General features: G+C 35.4%; 1 protein-coding gene across 1 annotated transcript in view; it reads right to left on the bottom strand.

The window, feature by feature from the left end:
* LOC110381148 (supervillin) overlaps window positions 1-24,359 on the bottom strand; it is a 190,337-nt gene that overhangs the window by 164,709 nt on the left and 1,269 nt on the right. Inside the window, exons 2-3 of the mRNA XM_064036849.1 lie at window positions 3,119-3,422; window positions 2,019-2,982 (exon numbers count right to left, since the gene is read on the bottom strand). Of these exons, the coding sequence (XP_063892919.1) occupies window positions 2,019-2,982; window positions 3,119-3,234 (1,080 nt within the window). The 5' untranslated portion in view covers window positions 3,235-3,422. The remainder of the gene's footprint in view (window positions 1-2,018; window positions 2,983-3,118; window positions 3,423-24,359) is intronic.

A 24,359-nucleotide genomic window follows, 5' to 3' on the forward strand; every position in this document is an offset into this window, starting at 1 on the left:
AATCATAACTTTAACTATTTGGCTGTGGAACTGGAAATGCAGAAGAAGTATTTGAGAGACTCGTCTAGACGTATTTCTTGCTCAGTACAAAAGGTTAAGTTTTTATGTCCATAAAGATAAAGTCCAATACAAATTGTACATTTATGATTAAAGCCTGAGTTTTGATGAGGCGTTAAACATAGCCACTTGAATATTAATTAATAGCTAATGAGATGTTATAATTATACCGCTATATAACATCCTTTCAAGACAGGTTTTGTAAAATATCAAAACGCGATCTGGAAGCGAATGGTTAAAGTATGATGAATAAGATAATAATTCTCAAGGTTTTCTGCGTTTATGGTAGAAAAGATGCCGACATTATAAGTGGAACGCTAACTAGGACAAAAAACTTATAAATACATAATTATAATTACTACGTAGATAATAAGAATAAAAAATGACGTGTAACTAAAACACAGCAAGAGATGATTAATTATACGTAGTAAGAAAAATACCTATGTACTTAATAAAGATTAGTTTACCTCATCCGAGCAAAGTTGTTTACATCTAAAGAAAACAACAAAATCTACAAGTTTAAATTAACCGCAACAATAATTAACAGAGCGCCGAGATAAGATAAACCAAAGAAATGGTTAAACGGGAAAATCTAGCAATAAAGTTAGTCTGAGAGTCCGATAAGTAATCAACTGAGTAGAATCTAGATAAACTTGTTACTAGAGAAAGTAACTCAAGCTCCCGTATAAAAATAAAACATTATTAGATACCTATTTTAGTTCGCAGACAAGCTAGTCAATAAAAATATTCAGAAAATGAATTGCTTAATGAAGATAGTATTAATATAAATCATAATCAATCTTTTTCAAAGCTGACGTGCAAATAAAATAGATTCGAAAATAAATGAAGAATACAAACTGATGGACGTTTGACATGGTGCACAAAAAGATTCAAATTTAATGCAGAAAATAAAGTACATAATAGGTTTTTTCTAGACAATATTGCTTAAGGAAGGAATCCTTAAGTGTTATATTAATTTCAAATTAATCGAAATTCTTGTCTTATGCCAGAACAGCAGTAAGAAACTTCCAGAAACTAAACATTGATTAAACGACTTGAGAATAACTTCTGAAAGGCAGCGGACTAAAATAAATATTAGATCAGAGTCAAGAGAACTTTCCATATCGGATGAGAAAACAAACAAGACGAGATAAAATTATAGATGAATCCTTACTAATAATATAATTATAAATGCAAAAATAACTCTGTCTGTTTGTAGCGTTATCGCGCTAAATGTACTAAACCGATTTCGATTGACCAATCAAGAAAAATAGAGGTTTAAAAGGTACATTGTTTAGAGGTTTTACAGCCTCTGCTCGAGCATAGTACTTTTAACTCATGGCGGAAATTAGCTCTACCTCGATAGGAGCTAGTATTGAAGATAATCACGACAAAAGGTTAATGTACTTGTAAGACATAGATTGATACTAATTGATAAGATGGATGACTGACAATTGATGAATGAAGATAATTTCGCACGCTATCAATCTCCTACAACTGCGTCAGTTAAGTATTACATTTTGCATACCGAAGCCTCAAGTACACCACGATGATGAATATGCAACGACATTGAGTAATGTTATAATAAAAACCGCAAATAATATGTGTGAAATGACTAATATTATATTACTTGGAAAATACAATTGAAATGTTATAGAGTTGAGTTAGAAAACAATAGTACGATTAGAAACACTGGCTTCTGGTTATATCGTAAGTGCCTTGAACTCAGTGGAATTTTCATAGAATCAGGTATTTATGCAGAGATAAAAGGCATGGTTTGAAAATCAACAACGTTCTAGTCATTGTTACAACAGATTCCAGCTTATATGACTAAACTTGTCAAGACAATGAAATACTTGGCGTAAATACTAGCGCTACATACATAAACAAAAACTTAATCCAATCTACATGTCTAATTATAACTACACGCTAAATTAATGAAGTCATGTAGTTAAACTTACCGAATCATTGTCACCGTCAATTCCGTTTTCGACCAAGATGTCTTCAAACAATATGTCTGCCTCGCAAGGCGAACACAAGTTGCTGAGCAATTCACTGAACCTTTCCACTTTGCGCACACACACAGCCCCTAGTAAGCCTCCTACATCCTCTTTCACTTTTGGCACTACACTATCTTCTACATAAACATCAACATTATTAACTTCTATTGCTTTATTATCAGCGGCAGGAATATTATGACTATATTTAAGCCCATCATCATCCAGAAGCTGATCGTTTATCTTAATTTCAATACCATTCAGGTTTTCAACATCATCAACAACAAGATTATTAAATAAATCGTCGATTTTCTCGTCATCTATACTAGATGAGTCTTTTTCGTTTACAATATCGTTAAAAAATTCTTCACTATTGACTCGTAAAGGTTTTTCGTGTTTTCTTTCGTATATCTCACTATTCGTTTTCTTTTCTTCGATTATGGAATTTTTGCTCCTACTTTCATCTAATTTAGAACTGCGCTTTTCGTCAGCATTCTTTCCTTTAGGACTAGTCACTATAAAATTATTTTTGTCTTTTTCTAAAATATTTTTATTAATGGAATGTTTAGTTTTCGTCTTAATAGCACCAATATCTTTATCGAAGCGCGTCGCAGACGCACTTTTAAAGTTTTCTTTCTCATTGCTCTGTCTTCTATTTGATCTTTTATCTCTATCTAGTAACTTGGAATTTTTAGCTGATTTAGTTTTGGCGTCTTCAAGTAATGACTGTACAGATGAACTTCTATTGGATTTTCTTGGAGACGGCGAGGAATCAGAAAGATTTGCAGCAGCAGCTCTTAAACGAGAGGTACGCGTCGTTCTAATAGGCACTGAAGTTGAAGCTGTGTTAAGATTTAGCTCCGAGGAAGACTTGAGATGAGAAGCAACGTCGTCCGGAGGCGGCTGTTCGGGTGATCTTTTCGGGCGCCTGAAATTAACAACGAAACATATTTAAAAATTAAAAAAAAAAACAATTCAAAATTAGTACACTGTTTTAAAGAAGCAATTAAATATATAAAATGCATTGAAACCTGCTTAATTTATGGCTTTACGACTGAACTCACCTCTCAGTGACGTTAGCAGAAAATAGCGTCGCTGTTCTAGCCGTGAGCTGTTTTCTTCTCTCCTCCTTATACTTCTGTATCCTGGCCGCACGGGCCTCGTCCTGCGACTGACTCATGTCGCCCTCCTTGCGCTCCCGTCGACGTCACGTGCGCCAGTACTTCTCGAACTTTCTATATCCTTGAGCTTTCTTATTATAATTAATATAAATCTTGTCTAGCATGGCGGCATTAAGCGCGCAGCGTGCAGGGCGGAATAGTTGGCAGTGATGATTATAGACTAAGGCTGGGCAGGCGTTGAGGTGACCTGGAAATAGAAAACAGAAATTAAGTCACAAACGATTATTAAATTGTTATCATAATAGTGGGTGAGTAATGTGAGCGCAGATGTAAGGTCGGGGGCAAATCGCAGAACACAAACAATGATGTTTAATTTATCGGATCGCAGTTGGTATATTTCGCGCGAACAGACTAGAGGCTTTGTTCCATTGTCATTTCGCATCACGTAAGGGAATGTTACACCAGCTAACAATTGTCCTGAAAGTACACTGACGCGTGTTATTGTATCTGTTCTATTGAGAAATAAGACGCTATGTTTCAGATAGCGTGAACTTATTACTTTTTACTACAATGTCAACCTTGACGTTTTGATGTAAGTAAACAACGATGGTTATACACGTACAGTCATCAAAAATAAACATCCTATCCATTCAAAAACTATCACTACCTTCTGATTAATGTAGTATCGTGCAAAACTTTAAGTAGATGAAATACACATTCCATCTATCTACATCATCACATCATTTAACTCTATCCAGCAAATTGCGAATAATCCGATTATTGTCTCATCAAGCCTACTTAGTGTAGTTAACTGGAATCGGTTATCGTTAACGTAACCCTTAACCAATGTTAATTATACTAATAGCCAATATGGTTGGGCAACCAGTGTTGGGTCGGCCTCGGTATAAATCTCTACCGCAGCGTTCCAATATGACATGCATTTGACATCTAATTACCGTTGATTGGGTTGCGGTTTGCTAAATGAAGCTTAAGAGGTCTCTGATGTGAAAGGTCTATTTGCGATACTTGTGTAACACTAGTTAGTCCTAGGTAATTCTCAGAGTCATTTATTTCAGAGAGAACCTATTTTATGTCTCGAATGGGCATCGAGTCTTGTTGCTCGAAATGAATGTTTAAATAAAATAAAATCCGATATCTCAAATCAGAAGAATTAATGGCACAGGTAATATTGGATATGGGGAAAGTTCAAATTACAGGCAACAAAATATTTTACTGACTGAAGTTTCACAGTGCTCGCGTTTCAGGACATGAGGATTATGATATTAACAAACGTTTGCTTATCTCGCTCCAATATGAAAAACGCAATTATTGAATCATGAATAATGTACATTGTTCGTACGAAATTCGGAATTTCATTTTAATAATCGTTTTTCCGTGTTTTCTCTGACGATAGGCAGGCAATGCATGGCCACGCTGCGGTTATGTTAATTATTCATGATTCATTAAAATTCGGACACATTTGGAAAATGGCATAAATCTCAACGTCTATGACGTAAGCTGCCAGAAATATAAGTTAACCTACCTTCTTATGAATATTTATGTTGTTTATGAGTAGCAAAAAAGGCTTTTCGAATATAATTTGATATTCTGAGAAGAAAAGTTGGCACGAATAGTTGATTGACACGAATGCATAGAAAAAAGTGCTAAATATAGAAAGAAACTATTTGGACTTTACTTTGAGACGGGGAAAGGAGACTTGAAAACGATTTCGGAATAATACTTTAAATTCGAATGAACTCGAAGGTCAAAGAATCAAACCTATCTTTAGGAACCCTCTGTTTTGCAATGGCTTAAATAAAATTAAGCTGCGATACTTCCATACGAGAAGTCACTTGATCACTGATCATCGTTCAGGAACAGCAACGAAACAATTTAGAGGCTCTTAATCTCACCCAACCAACAATTTTTTGGAATGACTAAGTTAGTCACTAACTTGACCCTCACTAGATCCTGATTTGGGGCGAACGTATTTTTTAATACCTAACAGGATTATGACTACAATTTATAATAGCAGTTATCTGATCTCCCTTCGAGGCCTAACTACCCACACTAGAAGTTTTGACATTTATATCACAACATTCTAAGAAAGGCTAGACTAGACCGACATATTATAATTTCACAATGATTGGTAGACTATGATACTATTCATTATAGTCGATATGTATCAATATTATTGTCGACTATCGCCTTGGTTTGCAAAAACGACAAATCATTGGGTAGCCATGAATTAAATTGCTGCATTTGTATTTATTATATTATAAGTATGTTGATTAATAATAGAATTAAGTCATGCTTGTAGTATTTGCATTGTGCATGGTTCTTTCCATATTGTTCATTCAAGGCTATGGGAATTTTTGAGTAAACTTCATTCTTTATATTTTTTATGCAGGTATTAATTAAATTGGACTAATCTTCATCTCCATCTCATTTCATAATATAAATTCCATACGATCAATTTCATCCAATAAAAACACGATCTCACTACCGTAATATAATTTCACCTAAAAGCATGTTACGTTGCGTTTTATATCAACTGTTATCAGCTTCACGCAAATCCAGGCTTATGTTTTGGAACGAAAACACTTGCTGCCAAAAATATGAAGGTAACACAAGTACAATCGCAAACAAAAAGAAATCCGATAGAAAAACGCCGCTTGTCTACATGTCGTAAAGCTTTTATTGTTACATAAACCACGGGACCCTTAATCCTATTTTTTAAATGATAACTTATTGCTGCTCGTGACTGTACTGATGAGTCATTTAAATGTTTTTAGGAGTTTCGATCTTGGGGTGACTAGTTTAAAGGTTAGTTTCCTTTGATGGGTGTTTGCAGGTGGAGCCTTATAGCAAGAGCTTGTTTCCAGTCACGACCTCGGCTAGGCTTAGAAACAGTGTCTACACGACAAACAGTAATTGACATTGACATTGTGCTTTAACGTGAGTCGTAAACAAATGGCACGAAGTAATGCGTTGTTATCACTCGTAAAATTGTTTAATGGAAAGGAATTTTATGATAAGACGCGTATGGCTCTTGTTATGTGACTTTGGCCCGGATTGTATCGTAAAGAATTCAAAGCAGATTCTTTTCATTACTTTTAGGAAAGCTATAAACCGATAATCTTTAGTAGGACAATAAGATTTAATCGCCGAAAAGAAATAAATGTTTAGTGCTCTATTATTATTTTCCAGAAATCTAATCTTCTACAAGCAACCGTTGCTAAATACGTGACTCTAAAGCTGCTAGCCCGTGCATCTGCAAATCCTTTATGTTTGCTTGGCTTTAGTACAACTTGAGTTCTGCAGTATTAAGCAAAATAAATACTCCTTGCGAGAGCTATTCCATATTCCATAGTCTAGACAGCTTCGAAACTATGGACCGTATCTTTATTTTAAACACAGCGGTTTTCAAAGTAAACGACCTCCTCCCTGCTGAATATTTAGGGGAGGTAACGGGTTAGAGAAAGGTAAAATGTATGCTAATATTTATTTTAAAATTAAAAGACCGGTCAATAATTTGAATAATTGGAAACCATATATTTTAATGAAAGTAACTAGAAAAGATTTTCCGATCAACAGGCGAAAGAAGCGAATAAGTGGATATGAAGAAATTCTAAATTCCCCAGAATCGTTTTTCCCAAGAGAAATGTCATAATTTCTATTACGAAGAAAAGAACAAACGCAAAAGTTTGACAGAAACTGTCTTATCCGAACTAAATGCGATATAACCTCCGGGGAAAGCCTTTAAAGTATTATAGCTTCATAACTCGAGGAAACTTCTGGAAGGTTTTATAGGTAAACGACAAGGAACATCTGTCGGCTGCAATATATCTGTAATTAAGGAGATGGGGAGTATTCCAGGCACGTTGGACAGAAACGAAAATAAGTTACGTCAGACGAGATCTTATTATTAAACATTGTTTTTGCTTCTGGACCAAAGTGGAGGATTTCCGCACTTATCCGGATTAAAAAAGAAATGGTTTAAGAAAAAGAAGACGTCGAAGTGAATATAATTTTACAAAAGTCTTCATTATGTTCGTTCAATCTTTGTATACACTTCAGGGCTTGAAAGCTTAAATTCAGTATACGGGTAGAAATGATAGTTTGAATGGAGAAAACAGCCCATTCGGGCAAAATTAAATGCAACTGTACAAGCCACAAATGCAAATACGACTGAAATACACAATTTAATTAAACAACCACGGCCCGAAATTTCGCAAATCATTCACGGTACCTACTGCTTTTGTATCTAAGGCCCTATTGAGGTCAGTCGTAAACTACCTTGTGGATACATCGTAAGCATCCATCACTGGGTGACACATAATTATATCTATCTCTGTTTACACGGCCCTCACTTGTGTATCCATTATACGAGGATCATAGTTTGTCCACAAAGCATTAGATTATGTCGGTTGTGGGTTGATCCTCCATCCTTTATTTTATGAAAAGGACAAATCATGCTGACCAGTTTAGACTAATATTAATTGCTATATACTGTTGTCTTGTAAATTTTCAGTCATTCATGAGAGAGTTGGAAAATTTAGGTACCACACTTTTCTATACGAAAACCAGAAGGTAGGTTAGGTTAAGTGAGTTATTTTGCGAACAATTAATTTATACGTTAATAAATAAATGGGAAGTCTGATGAAGAAAGACTATTTGGACAGAAGAAGTTTCAATGAAAAATACCACTATTTAATCTACAAATCGTTTTTCTACCTCTCGGAAGAGCGGAATCAATCACGCATTAAGCAGACGCGTTTGCATGCGTCCGGCCAACGTCGGAAGCTATGTCACCTAGTTGAGAAGTTCTGACGGACGCGAAAGGACGCATTCACACTGCTGAATACCAATGAGCCTTAACACTTCCAAACAATCTGAATAACTTCTCCGGACGCACTCGTGCGCTTCAGTTTTCAATGTAGAAACTCTTTCCTAAATCGATGCTAATGGATTGGATTGCTCACTCGCAAGGCCCTAAAATATTTTCTTACCACTTTCAAGATATAAAAAGAATTGATTTCGATTTCCAAGAAGCCACATTTCTAAGTTTCCCGTTATTGATTAGATAACATTTTCCAGTAATCCATCAAAACCTGACGTTTACAGTCTAAGGAAGCAGGTCAATTCATATCGATTCGCTGTAACAAATTTACGATATTGTAGGAATCTGATTGTATAGCACAGGCTTTCTAAAGCGCCCTTGTTTCTTTGATGTGATGCTATTAAAACTTTATTCCTTATCCCGTGCGGAGATACGCCTAGACTAATTCGTATTTTTACATCAAATTGTTGGAGTACCTACTTGGATCTAGCATACTTCTTTGTGTGATGAACATGTAAGTAATAACTCTTGAATAACATAAACTCTAACAGCACGATTCTCAAAACGGGCTATACGAGTAAAAAGCTTAAGAACCCTAGATTAGCTAACAGTACCGAACATAAATTGCGAAAATTCCTGTTTTACTTGCAGGGGTACATATGGTGCATCAATATAGCGTGCCGTTCTCACACTCTGATTCACACGACTCAAGACGGTATTATGAGGATGGTTAATAGCCAACAACCACGCGGATGTGCATTGCTAGACCAATGTACGAAGATGACATCAATGCATAACATTTGAAAAAAACTTCAAGTTAAATAGTGCAGAAAACTGATCTGCCTACATGGTCATTGATTTGTTCACATTTTTTCTTCAGACCACTGTGTACGCATTTTCTATCTGACATTCAAATGATATGAGTAACGGCAAAGAAACAATAAAATGTTTATGAATTCCTTTAAATAAAGACAATGAAGAACAACCGGGTGCTATTGGAAATCACAATCTATTCTTGTGAAGTGTTTTTCTCACTTCGGTTTGTTTACCGAAGCGAAACAGTACTGAACAGTTTTCGAGATAGCAAAAAGCAATGTTGCATTAGCGAAATGAACAAAACCTAGAATGTGAGAGATTCGATCTTTAGAGTTTACCGAGTAAGATTGTGGTTGGATCGCTGCCCTAACAACAATACAGTAGGATTTAGATTCAAACGAATAGATACTCGATAGATTGTAAGTCTAACTTGGCAAATGGATCGATGTCTGGGCATCAATGTAAATGTGAATGCTACTACTATAGGTAAACAACATCAACAGGAGAAAGGGTTACATCTTACGCCAACGACCACCCGGAAAAATAAACGTCAGTTCCAATCAAAACACATTTAATACGCTGCCATTAAAGTCGAATCACTTAACGATAATGACACGAACCAAAGAGAAATTGTCGCTTCGCTTACATAATCATATTAGCATAAATCTGTAGGCATTAAAATGTTTGCATAAAAATAACTTAAGCTTACTTAAAGGTTAAGAATAAGAGGATTAATATTAAAAAGCTTTCGCGTGTACAGCGTTTGATGGAACCAATTGTTATTCATACCACGATCGTATGAAAAAAACCACATCAATATCGAGAATTGGGCTTGAATACATTGATCTGAAAGACGAAGCTAAGTCTACAAGTAAAACTTAAGTAAACTTAGTTACGTATTCAAAAAATCTATTTGACATTCAGAAAACATGCATGTCATAATGATCAAAGACCGTATATCGATAGTAAATAGAGCCAAACGTGATCTTCTGAAAAGCGAAATCAATCTTTCTCATTCATAATTGACGTATATTTATCTTTCGCACTAGTAGATTGTAGACTCACGTGCTCAGAATTTAAGATTTGCGAAAAATTACATTCATACATGTAATTTTCACAGCAGCAAAGATAGCCTTTGTTATTGGAATGATTTCAGAAAATGAATAGCATTTTACTTTTGCGAAGTTATTTTGAGACACAATTTTGTTTGCAAGTCAAAGATAGTTAATGCAAATAACAGCTGTTAAGATTTGTATGTCACCTGATATCGCTGTACCATTTTAAAGTAAGACATGACTAACTTGACACTCAACGTGCGATAATGCGAGTCGTCAATATTAGCACAAAATATAATATTTTAGACGGACAAATACCCACTCCACAATCATTTTTCTTCCGTTTTCAACAACAAACAACAGTTTTATATAACGTAAAATGCTTTCTTTGTTCAAAGATTATGATATAAATTACAACAATAATCTGGTGAGCCTTCACGCAACGAGCGAACCGCTATTTCTAGAAACATGAAATTCGCTTTAATATTGCGACGACGCCGAACGTGATGGCAACATCCCACAACGCAATATTCTCTCAGATCAAATATCTAATAAGTGAAAATGTAAATCATATAGCGATGTTAGTGGATCACGTAGCTGAAATCGCGGTTGTTAAGCAAACCGAACCGATGAGTCAGAGCGACTTGTTGCTCGACTTTTTGCTGAGAGAAAACAGGACCATTACTTAGATCAGAAAGCACAAGAGACCTACATGCTGGGCACGTGTTGCAACATAGCTTCGCGACATGCGCCAAACATCATGCTGATCAAAGTAGTTCACAACTTTATACACTGGATCTCGTTTTGTCCGGTGTCGAGTGTTTACGCTCCAAATGAACTGAAATCGAAGCCACATTACTAATGTTTTAATAACATACAACCATTTAAAGAATGAATGAGGTAATTTCGTATCTGCGGACAATTTAATGGGAACAACGACCTCGCACAGCCTAAAATGCAGACAACTTTAAGTAAATCTGTAAATAAAGTGAAACACTATTCTTGGAACATATTGCAAAAACTTAGCATCTATTCTTAAAAGGCGTAGAAAGTTTTTCAGCGATGAGAAAAATATACATAATTTACAAGCAGAAATATAAATGCACACCTTTGTTTTAGAGATAACAGCGTCTAATTTTCACATTTGTAAGTATTTAAGATGGTGCATTTCACAGACTTTGTTTCATGAATTGCAGACGGGAGAATCGTTTGTTTCGCTTGTCGTAAAAGCGGCATAAGCAAATACAGCTCGCGATATTCCCGAGTGTGGAATAAGGGCGTAATAAGTTTGTCGTGGACCGTGGACATCAGCATCCACAAATAAAAGTAAAGTCGGACCGGATTTTATCGAAAGCCAGCCTCGCCTTGGAAGATCTCGCTTAATTTATACGGTAACTTACAGTAAGTGGGCACGACTTTTTTTGGCACACGGCATTGAATGGCGCAGCCGTTGGCTATATTAGGCATCGAAGCTACAATCGATTAACAATAAATGTATTAATAAAATTAAATGGCGTAGATCTAAAGGTAATTAAATGAAGAAAGCAGTTTTGATACGTCTATACTAATACCATTAAAGTTTACATACTCCTTTCATTCTCAGAAAAAGTTTTATTTCTGCTCAGCGGCAGGATAATAATGTTGCACACACGATTGCTTCGATAATCGAGTACAATGTAAGTTGCGTAAGTGAAACAAGCAATATTGAAGTCAGTGTATCGGAAAAGTAGCTTAAAATGTTATTATGTAAGTCAGCAAATAATACATTTCCAAGGATAAAACAGCTAAACACAGTAGATATTAAAGTCACGTAAAGGCTCTTGTTAGGCAAAATAGGACCAAATCAACGCTTTGAAATGGTAATTCGTATACAAATGAAAATCGGATTTCTTATTCAATATGAAAATTTTGTCTTTGATATGAATTTACGATACGATACAATTTATTTAAATTGCTAAGATAGCTGCGCCGTTTAAGGACATAATAGACAGATCAGATGGTTTCACGGTGAAATTAACAACCTCTTGATTCCTGACGAGTTTCAAATAATCTTTTTAGAAAAAAAACGAAGTGCCGTTATGCGTATGAGACATTGGACAACTCTCTCTAACAACTCTCTAGCTCCTTAAGCTTAATTTGGAGACTAAGACTAGACTACGTGCCATTTCTAGATCTTCAGATTTCGCAATATAGTTTTAAAAGTTGTTTCGACATTTCTTTTAAAAAAATTGGCATCATTTCAAACACGATTATTTCATGCTCCTATGGGAACCTAATATCAACCATTGTAAAACGTGAACGTGCTTAATCTCGGAAAAATAAGTAAGAAACAAAATTCTGTCCTCAAAAACTACCAACTAAGTTTAACTTCGCGGATGCACTTGGCTGGATTCCATTTTAAAAGAACAGAGAACAGACCTGCAAACGCAACTAACATTCGAAGTACATGATTCGGCAGCTTCGCAAAATTCAGCTTGGGTATGGATTTTTTTCCAATTGGACCGTCAACAGCGCAAAATTACAACACCATGGAAAATACCCAATGTCCCCAATCACAATTGGGATAAATAACTATTAATAGAAGTTTATTATTGATGAATAGCGTGGAGCCTTGACACGGCCAGACAGTGACGTGGCAGATGACGGGATAAGGTAGACTAAACCAACAGATAATGGTCAATGTTGGTTTTAGGACGACATAATTGGCTTTCATACGACTATTGGGATACAGAAGAGACTTAATCGCATAGACAGACTTAATGCACAAGAAAATAGATACATATTTCGTCATAAAAAATAAAGAATCTAGTACATCAGGTACGTTTCTACTGACGACTAAATGCAGTAAGCGTTTAGCCCAAATATTGTAACATTATCATCAGCATCAAATGTACCTTTAATGAGATAGTACAACCGCAAAAATTACTGTAATGAAAGCCATCCTAATTGAACAATTTGGCGTAAAACAGACGGAGCAGAGCACAATGTATTCAAAACAGCATTACGATGCAGCACGACCCGAATTATTGTGTATATTTAGATTTTGTACCGTTGACAATTATTTAGAAGTTGCAGAGGTAGGTCAAGCTATGTATACTCGTATTTCTCTGCACAATGTGTCATGTGGAAAATATGTTTGCAAGAAACTATTGAGATTCAAAACGGATGATGCAGACTATAGACAATTAAGAAGAATAGTTAGTCTTAACACTTTGTTATATTGTTACAATGTTGAAGTAATGAATTCAGACAATAGACATTTACCAAATACATTAGTTCGATTTTGAATTAGTCGTACGATAGAGAAACACAGCAAGTTGAAAATACATACAAAAGGGACGATAGAGATTTGAGAGAAAAAGAGATAAATAAACCCCCTTATCGTAGAAAGTAGCAGAAAAAGAAACTATCATAAACAAAATACTTAATCATAGAGATGTCATAATCAGCTAAACGAGCCTATTTTTAAATCCGACAGTAACTCACGACGTAACCATAACATTTTATGTACTGCATATTAATTACAAGTATTACAACCTCAAGCTCCATGATATTGCCTATTAAACTATCTATCGAACGTATCATTAACCTGATTTCCATTTGAACGAGCAATTTTTGCTCGATCTACTTCTACGAGGAAGCCACTATCAGCTACAGTACATTATACTGACAATTCATTATAATTATTTCGATAGACATCATTCAAATTAGATACTTGTGTTGTAATGCATTTCACTTGACTTGGCAAGGAAGCCGTATTGTCTGATCAGTTTTCAATATACATACTTTAATCTATTATCAAAATCTTCAGTAAAGGTCAGACTATAATCCTGTATTGGCTAAGCGGATTTTCAACTTATGTCACACGTTAAGATGACAACCCTTTTCTTTGAGGGATAACTTTCCTGCCTAGAACTTTGTAAGCATTTATTTGTACCTAGAAGATTTAGAATTAAAACAGAATTTGAGAGAGCTTATCATGAGACCGTTCACCAAAGAACTGCAATCGTAGTAATACTTTGATATAGAAAAAGAGATAGGAAGAATGACTGCGAAAAAGACACCGGTATGTGTTAAACTGTACAAACAAATTGTTATCTTTCCAAACATAATATTTGCGTTCATTCCTTTCCACGTTTATCTATCGTCATTCTCAGTGCTCTTGGGCCGATCCTTAAGTTACCTGATACAATTTAATTTTTCTCACACCCTTTTTCACTGAACCTATCGCATCGAGCACTTATCCCGCGTAGTACATTTAGGCTAATAAGGCGAGAGAGGCGAGTCGAGGTAATACGAAGTGGCTTTTACGTCATTTCGCTTACATTCATGTGCTGAACGCTGAGCTGAAAGAACTTAAGAGCATTGGCAATAAAACGCCAGTATATGTTGCCAATAATGTATTAGAAAAAGTGATAATTGAATTCGCAAACGGTCGTTACTTCGCAGGCCACTTTAATATGTTTTCATACAACTTTCTTTCAATGAGGCGAATAAGAGATTTCATATGTATTCTGTGATGTCTTTAATGGAACCTAGGAAGTGTTTTTACTGTACATTGAATGCTATCGAAGTTTGAACAATGTGCAATAAATATTACCGTAAGTTTTGTTTAATGCATTCATCAAGCAACAATCAAGTTCAACGACACGGCTATTTAAGTAACAACGCGACATCTTATTTTTGGTTGTGTTTGCTTTTTTTCTCTGTAACCTTTAAGGCCGCGACTTGATATGAACTGTTTAATTAATGTTTGGTTTGGCTTGAATATTTAACACGATAAGGAAGATCATAATGCAATGAAGCTGATAACAACATTTGTAACGATAATAAAAGTCATATCCTACATAAGTAGATATAAAAAAAAAACATGAAAACAATAATTATTAAGTGGGGAGTTTATTCACAACAGTTGCCTTACGCAGATTACTTAGAATGAAACCCATCTTAAAAACAAACAACATCATGCATGGCCTTCACAACTAGACTACTCATTATAACTGCAAGTAGTCACATTGAACTGTACATTGAATTGAACTGCGAAATTTAAGTAACGTTATTTACATAAAACTACACAAGTAGTATAGAAGACCACAAGCAAAGAATCCTTTAAGCTCATTTCCAAGTAAATAAAACTTGTTTTCGCAAGGAAAAACACATCAAAGAAGTAATATATAACTTTTGCAACTTTCTCTCGAAGAGCCGGCCGGATTGGGTCAACGATTGATCAGTTATATAAGGATAACAGGCATGATGATCTATATAATATACAAATAAATGGTTAATTAAAAGTTAAAACAACAAAAGTGAACTTTACCTTTTGTATAAAGAAACAAAAATAAATATCACTTGAACACGAGAACACAGACACAAAGTTCGTATTTAGGTTATGTTCGTATGTCGTCTGGCTACCAGGGCGGCAGAACAGCGCAGGAGGTTCGAGCGCACCTGTTACCGCGACGCGAGGAGCGTTACTGGCACGAAGCGGTCCATTAGTCGCACCGCAGACGTCATGCGGAAGCCGGTTCTGGTGGACACCGATGCCTTCGAAGAAAACCGCGATAAAAGATGCACTCTACACTCAACGGCCACGCAAAAAATGACACACCAGCCATTTAAAGATGATGAAAACATCAACATGCGCAAATAAAACGTGAATACGTATTTGACACGAGGTGTTAAATTACGAATTTTATCAGTTTTCAAAAGACCGATCTTTGCAGTTCGGAGCGAAAATTTATTTCACATTTTCACAAAAGTAAATATATTCTGGCTTACGAACGATGAAAGGCAAAAGTTACCTTGCGAAGTCGAGGATTAAAGAAAAACAGAATATATCAAGTTCTTATCAAGAAAGACTCAGCTGAGGGGGATATATCTGTTACGATGTTACTGATACAGAGAGATAAAAACACTTTTGCATAAAAGATAAAATGTTAATGGCTTTTATTGCTCATTTATACCGTATGACATTATTGTCTTTGACAACAAACTAATACAATAAAGTAATTTATTTATGAAATTGGCGGTCACACGGTGGCTATGAGTATGAATCTTAGAAGATTGTATTTTTTCTTAAATACTAAATTTTTTAAGTGTAATTACTTACATTTGGAAGTTATTTCTGAACGACTTTCTTTCTAATTTTCAGACTTACGCGTCTAAGAATTGATCTTCCTGGGAAAGAACGATCTTGCAAACCTAACTACGGGGTACTAGCTATTAGCCTTTTGGCAAGCCACAAGCCAGGGAGTTAAACCGATATTTCCATACCAAATATCTTCTACAAAAGATGTGAATTGCATTTATATTGAGTCTAGGTGCTCTACATTACTGAAGCTACGTAACTTCAAAATAAATTATTTTATCACTACTAGCAATTCTGTAGCAGATCAGAATTTGGCCTGTACGCAGGAGGCAGCTTTTCGCCCCAAACCAGTTGACAAAAACTAGGATACTCTAGGATATAAGAAAAATGAGAATAGCAACACCATAGAGAAAGCTTGTTGCCAACATCTGGCCAATTATCATGTAGAAATTCATTCAACTCTAATTCATTATCATACTGGACAGGTTTTGCTTGTGTGGGCAGGCCACAAAGGCTATTAATAAAAAAAACTCTTTCATTTATAATACAATCGATCTAATCGATCAAATCCATATTTATCAATGAGAACAAATTATTATCAATTATACATGATATTTGCACTTGTAATGGTTTTTTTGCTGATGTCATTGTTTGAATTTAATTGATCAGTTTACTGTACTGGTATACAACGGCATATGTGAGGTCTTACATACATGAATTCATAGCAAGCTAAAGATATAATAGCACTTTTGTAACTGAATATTTTGCTACCCAATTTTGTCACGAGCTATCGAGATTCAAAGATTTTACATTGAAGAAAAATTAAATGAAGTTTTCAACCTAGTGAAGTGTAAACACAGTATAATTAATAGTTATACCGTATGACTACTGAATTATTGCGAAATAATTACTTCCTTTAAAGAAGCTACTTGTATTAAGTGACACCTTCCTCTATGAATCATACACTCAAATGTAGTTTGTAAATAAATCTATGAATGGTTACCTCACCTCTGTACTATTAGTAGTTTAGATATTAACTAAGTGAATAGTTAGTTGCTTTCTTTTCATTTAATCTAAGAACACAGTTTCTGCGAGATTGCAGTTTTAATGATATGTTAATTGATTCAGTTTATTTATATCAGCTTCAACTTGTTCTAAGACGCCTGTCCTGTTCTACTAGAATTTTCTCCTTCCTATATAGCATTGGTAGAAAATTGTGTGTGAAACCAGCTAAACTAAAAATTTGTTCAATTACGTCCGGCGGTCCCTTGAGAATTTTAACTTTCTAACAACGTGCCTTCACTGTATAACAATGAACGTTATTATGTTAGTTTTGGATTGTTATGTCGTGTAGTTTGACTATGTGAGTTAATTTCATTGACATCTTAAACAATGTTGCTAAAAGAACTGAAGTAACGGGACTAATTTCATATTCAATGACACATAAACTTAGATTGCATCGTGTTCCCTGAACAAAATTATTTTTGGCATAAAAAGTCGGGGCTGTTGTATCCTGCATGATTCAGAATGGCAAATAAAGAAAAACGAAACCAACAAAGCCGTGTTCAAAGTAATCTAAGTATAGAAACGCTCGAAAAGAACACTCTTCACATAACGATTCATTTTGCGATCAACTTTGAGTAAATTTCTGAGGAGCCAATTACGTGGCGAACTTCGCACTCCAGGATAGCTCCGGCTCGCCCGCCGCCGGCTGAGAACTGTTGACTCACCACTCGAGACGAAATGACACAGTCTTCATTTGATACTACTCAAATATTTACTAAATGTTTTATCCATCTATATTTTATTCATTAAACGATCCATTTGACCTTCTACCCTGGTTTTATTGGACACACCGATTACAGAAACAATTATTTTTTGGAACAAGAATCGTTACAAACAATTCGTAGCCGTATATCATAATACACGCTGTAGTGAAGAAACAGTGTAGATTAAGGCGTCAAAGCAATCTTCGTAGCGTGCCAAATGGACACGGATCATAGGCAGCAGTTTAAGCGATTAGTGCATAAATAGGAGACGATGAGGCGAGTTTCAAAGCCGTAAGAAGTGATATCGACCGGTTTATTAGATATGGATCGAGGCCAAAAACTATCAATAAATTCTAATCACAAGAAGAGTGAAAACATCCAGAGATAAGCCGATACATTATTCATTCTCGTATCCGTAATTCTAGGGGCTGTTCGCGAGTCGTATCGCTAAGTGTTAGTTATCAGGCAGACATTCAATTTAATAGCAGCAAGCTAAACGCCAGGCAGTTTCTACCGTTAGATGGAATTTCACCAATTTGTGGCTAGTCTGGTGAGCGACAGTTACGCAGAGAAACATAAATATAAATAGACAAAGTCATTTGTCACGTACATTGATCTTCTCATCATAGCGAAACTTAAGTACTGCTACATGATTAACTACTTAGGAAAGCTTTAATATAGAGAGTAACTTAACATCCGTGTTAAAATTTAGCACAGTCATATTATTTATCAAAATAGAAAAATGAGTGGTAGTTTTACTTCTGTGAAACCAATCTCCCTAGTGGAGAATGAGTTCAATATTCTATGCAACATCCTTTATTTTAGTGCAAATGTTCTCACCATGGGCGTAGCCAGCTTTGGGCTCAGGGTGGGGCAGCAGTCAACCTATCCCCCGGGGAAGTACGAGGGCCCTCCGAATTTTGTCTCTTAATTTGAGAGGTTTATATTTTCAGGTACAGAAAAAAAAACAATCACACACAGGACAAAAGCCAAAAAAGCATTTAGTTCCGGAATACGCGAGCGAAGCGAGCGCGAAATTTTTATCGGACTTAAACCAAATATTACGTAAAATTTAGCCCAAACGTACCTACTTAACTTTTTGTTTGTTGACCAATGCAAAAACGAGGGCATTTAGTTCCGGAATACGCGAGCGAAGCGAGCGCGAAATTTTTATCGGACTTCAACCAAACATTACGTAAAATTTAGCCCAAACGTACTTAACTTTTTGTTTGTTGACAAATGCAAAAATGAAGGCATATAGTTTCTGAATACGCGAGCGAAGCGAGCGTGAAATTTTTATCGGACTTAAACCAAATTTAACCCAAACGTACTTAACTTTTTGTTTCTTGACAAATACAAAAATAATACAGTTTCTGAATACGCGAGCGAAGCGAGCGCGAAATTTTAATTATTTTTTAAGACTTAAAAACAAAAACTACGTAAAATGTCGCCCAAATGTACATTTTCATGAATGGGGGGACTAGGTACGACACACCCGATTTACGTCCATAGGAAAACCCCCTCGCTCGCATAGATAAGTCGATAAAAATAAAGTTAGATACCTAACGTATAGCAACGTCACGCAGCTAAGCTTCGCGGACCACTCGGAATGCTTCCAGGGACCACCAGGGGTCCGCGGACCAGCGGTTAAGAACCACTGTGCTAAACGATCGTTCTATTGTACAGGTTGTACAGGGCAAGCAAAATAGCGAGCGTGGTTTTTACACTAGGATAAAATTGCATTTCCGAAATTTTGATCACATCTACCAGTTCCATCTCCTTCAATGCATTATTTTTTGGATTAGATGGACGGCTCGGCTTGCTACGCCACATAGCAACTATTCTTTTAGGGAATACGGCTAGCGTGTATTTTGTTTTGATCGCGCTCTTTTCAAAGTCGACAATTTTTTTGTGCAATAACTTATGGATAGTACATACCTATGATTGTTGATGTTGTTAGTTAGAGTTAGTAAAAAAAACATTGTTTAATCAGACACCTTATAGGTCAGAGCCAGGGCCCAGGGTGGGGCAAGTGCCCCAGCTTGCCCCAGTGTGGCTACGCCCATGGTTCTCACAGACAGTAGCATCAATATTCCTATCACTCATTAAGCTGTCTGACGAAACTTAACAAAAACACTTGATATCACTTTCGCACGATAAGGGAAGGTTTTATTAGCCCCTCACCAATGAAAAGAAGAGCTGTGTAGATATAGCTCATGTGACAACCTGAGGTAAGTGATAAGTGGTAGACGCTACACTTATTATCATTTACCAACTATGTGTGTTTCTATGTCACATGCACTATGCACAGATATAAATAGCTGTTTATCTTAGCGCATTCATGTCATTATTAGGTTTGTAGTGTGAGTGAAAGTAACCGCTAAAGTAGCGAGGAGACATCAAAATAACCTAAGGCCACGACTTTTTTGTAGAGAATTAGATTTGTAATTTTTGAGAAGCGATCAAATGACACCAAAAATTAAGGATAACAAATGAAACGTACGTAATGGACATCAAAGATCTCCATAAAAACAGACTTCAAATTAGACACTACTTAGGTCTTTCGTCAACCGACATGTATGACGAAATCGCCATGGCAAACAACATGATTTCTCCTCAAAACTTAAGAAAACGCAACGTTTGAACGGAAACAGCTATTATTGCCTACACGCTGTGTTTACGGTCTGTCGATCATTGCGATCGTTGCACTGACCACAACACTGCATCCATATCGATAAGTATACCTATCGGCTATTGCGTTAAAGTATCGTGAGTTACTTATTGCCTTGTTATTATAGAGGGTTATGTTGCTTTGCTAAATCGAACGTGTCCAATTATAAAGGTTGGATTGTTGCATTATATTCATCTGAAAGTATGACCATGGCTACAAGGCAAAACATGACATTACTATTGGTAGGCTCATGAATGGCTGCTCAGTTAACCTCTCTACTTAACGAAATCGGCTCGCAATTTAAAACTTCCAACTGCATAATTAAATTGCAGGCACGTTAGTTGAATTCTTCAGTGGGTAATAAATCAACTCGATTTAATCTTTTATTTTCAGGTCTTAAGTTTTTATCTTTCTGCTAACTGCTACGAGGCGGGGTGCTCCATTTTGCTTGGAAAAATAAATACAAAAGGAAATTAATGAAGCTACAACTTGCAAGTAATGTCTCTTGCTCTGGCAAAGTTGCGGCAGATGCTCAACGCTATTATTCGACAAATTGTAGTTCGACATCTCTTTAAAGCCCAATCCGCAAAGTGCTCTAGTTAGCTAAATGGCGTTGACATTTTATTGTCTGGAGTGCCTGGACTGTAAACTAAGACGAAATCAGTTTCTGTGACGTAAGAACAAAAGCTAACAATAGGCGAGTCGTGATGCCTGTTTTAAAAGACGTCGGGGATTATTGAAATAGAATCTTAAGATATCTTTGTGGGTGACACTATCAGCCCAAATATATTCTTGGAAGAATTTGGCAATGACTTTGGAGCAATTTCTATTCCTGCATTAAATGACCAAACGACATTCATCAAATCACGAGACCTCAAAACGAAACTTCCCTAAATTTTGCTTACAAATGACAAAACTTCAGCCATGGCATCCAAAGTACGCACATTACAAGTAAATTGCTTTTTAAAGAAAACATCCTGACCAGTCACAAAAGGCTCAAATTGGCTCATTCTGGAATGGCGGCCCTTTGGATATAAAAACCAGTTTCCGAGTCAATTCGAAAAAGTTCTTATTAAAAGTTATCCTCAGACTTTATTGAGCTTTTGGATCCAAACAGAGCCTTCGAAGGAAGTTATAATAATCGTGTGTTACTCACGTCTTCATAAGAATCCATAACAATACGATCCTCATTTATTACATTAGTATGATGTTATTAAAAACAGCGATATTCTGGTGGGACAGCTAATGCAGGTGCATTACAACGGTTTCTTTTCCAAGGAGGCGTATTCGTAACGGTCGAGTGCACTCAAGTGTGCACAGTCATCTTTGGAACAACATTGATGATTAGATAAGACTTGAGTTATCGTTATCTCAAATGTCTCATCTGCACGAAGAAATTCTAGGTGACTAGTTTTTAGGACATTCTTTGTATGAGTTAAGACTGGGATAAGCAGCAGAAAGTGTTTCATGCAAGAAGCATGTTATGTATCTACAACAGCATCGCTCTTAATAAATCATACTGAATTATTATCAATTTAGCGAAGGTGACAAAGAATCAGCAGCAAAAACAACAAAAAAGTTTTTGCCGTCTAAAATTCCTGTGGTTAGCCATTACTATTCCATTGTAAAAACATTATTTTATTATGCACTGCGTGTTGTAAATACGTCATCTACCAATGCCATTAGTAATGTAAATAAAATGCGTTTAATAATTGTTTTAAGTACATATATTCTTTCTTATTTTTTCCTGCCTTTCCTTCGTCTATAAAGCCCCTTCTTCCTTCGATGGCCGTCTTTTATTACTTTGGATCTTCAAAACCGACCTTCTTTTTAAACCTTTTTGTACGATTCTAATTTTAAAGTAGGAACTATTCCAAAGTCAACATAGAAAAAGTTGACAAGGTCAGGTCTGGGTCAAGTTCAGCAAACAATACACATTTTTACAAGCAAGTCCGCAATAACCGGACGAACGGTCATTTTCCTCAAAGCACCAAATAAAATGTTACACAAAGAAGTCGAAGAGTACGAAAAGGCTAATACCGCTTTTCTTTTATTTTCTGCGGCCAGTAATTACGGAAGGAAGACAATCTCATCTTGTTGGTATTGCATATTTTTGTCTGTTTGATGACAAAACAATACAAATGTTATCTTTGCTTATGGTGAAATCTTTTTTATTATTGCGTATTGTTGTTATTCCGTATTCCATACAGTATTTGAGTTCGTAATTATTTTATTACTTATCTGTGTGGTAACCTCTTTAATTTAGTAAACGAAACCGCAATTGCGGGAATGTGGATTCCCGGACTTTGCCGTGTTATTGAATCTTTCTAAGAAATTCTTACCAACAGCTGAGTTTATTCGTAGGGGTTAACTAATGCTTTGAATGAACTTACTTTAAGGTTACAATTATAGTTTTAATTGGCTAAACCATTAGACAATTAATTGGGTATTGTGTACCTACAGATTACATATTGTTTTTTATAACAACAAAATAATTAACTACTGCTAATTGGCACTATGTAAGTCAATTAGATAAGAATTGAGTTCACAATTTAGACAAGTAAATTCACTAATAAGAGAAAGATAGATAATGTAATAAGGAGTTTATCAACAATTTGCTGCCTCACAAATATGACCTGTCTTATTTCTGTGCTAAAATGACATCATTGTGCTAAAAATAAGCGTGAAGAAATTGTTGAACGTTTTTTATAATCCATTCATGAGTTGTATACCTACCTATATCATAATAGATAAGTAACAAGTTATGTTGGAAGAAGCTACTTTATGGAACCACAAAAAAACGTATGTTACTTCAATGGGCATCAATCTAAATTATAGTAATACCAGACTAAGTCAAGTTTATTAACCTTTCCCATTTGATATAACTTGGTAGGTTGGTAAGTTGGACATTTCGTAAAATTGTATTTATAATTATTGGTCTATATTCTATTTATTAACAACATATCCCTTTCCCAACCAACACAAACAACAATAAGGCACAGTAGAAGTCTATATGTTAGATTCAGTGAACTGTATGATAAGATTATCCCTTATCAATCATACATAAGGGATCTCAAGTATTTCTCGTGAAGTCAGAGACCTTTTTCCTTTTACTCAAGTAGGTAGACAGTGACAGATTACCTTTTTATCAACATATGTCTAAAATAGGACATAAGAATTTTACACAATAAATATATAATATATGACAATATACTTATCATCATCTGCTTAGCCTTTTCCCAACTACGTTGAGGTTGACTTTCAGACTAGGGGGCAGCTGACTACTCATGTTGTATATGCGGTGACTGCCTATCTGACCTCCTCAACCCAAATTTGATAATGAACTTAATAAAATCTCTATACTTACATACTTTAAAGAATTAATTTACAGCTTGCAATTTGTATATGGTAGGTAATAATATATCCCAAAGTAACAGATTTACCAGACAGATGGTCAAGAGCAGTTATCCCTTAGTATTCTATTATATCCTAAACTACCTCAAAGTCTGGAAAGTTCTAGTCAACCCTACTCTATTAGGGCTCATAACAGTGGAAGTGACACATTACATAATTGTAACATAATATCATTTGAAAGTACCTACATAGTTTTTATTCCTATGAGAATTCTCTATGTTTGAATTTTAAGTTCATATGAAAACATTTTACCAACATTATTATGGTATTGATTTTGGCTGTGAATTGACGGGGATGCAAAGGGGAACTTTATAATGCTCATTTTGAATAACATTAACATATTCCACAGACTTCAGAATTTTTATTTACCTATATTTAAAGTAATAACAATAGCACAAGTTTCAATTCAATGAATGTTGTTTCAATTCAGATCCAATGAATTAGAGAACAATTATACTTTTGAAAATTGTTTCTATTTCTTAATGTAAGAGTTCAATATTAAAACTTCTTCATAAAGCTGTTAGCATG

The sequence above is a fragment of the Helicoverpa armigera genome, chromosome 11 (genome assembly GCF_030705265.1).
Source record: "Helicoverpa armigera isolate CAAS_96S chromosome 11, ASM3070526v1, whole genome shotgun sequence".
Classification (NCBI taxonomy): Eukaryota; Metazoa; Arthropoda; class Insecta; order Lepidoptera; family Noctuidae; genus Helicoverpa; species Helicoverpa armigera.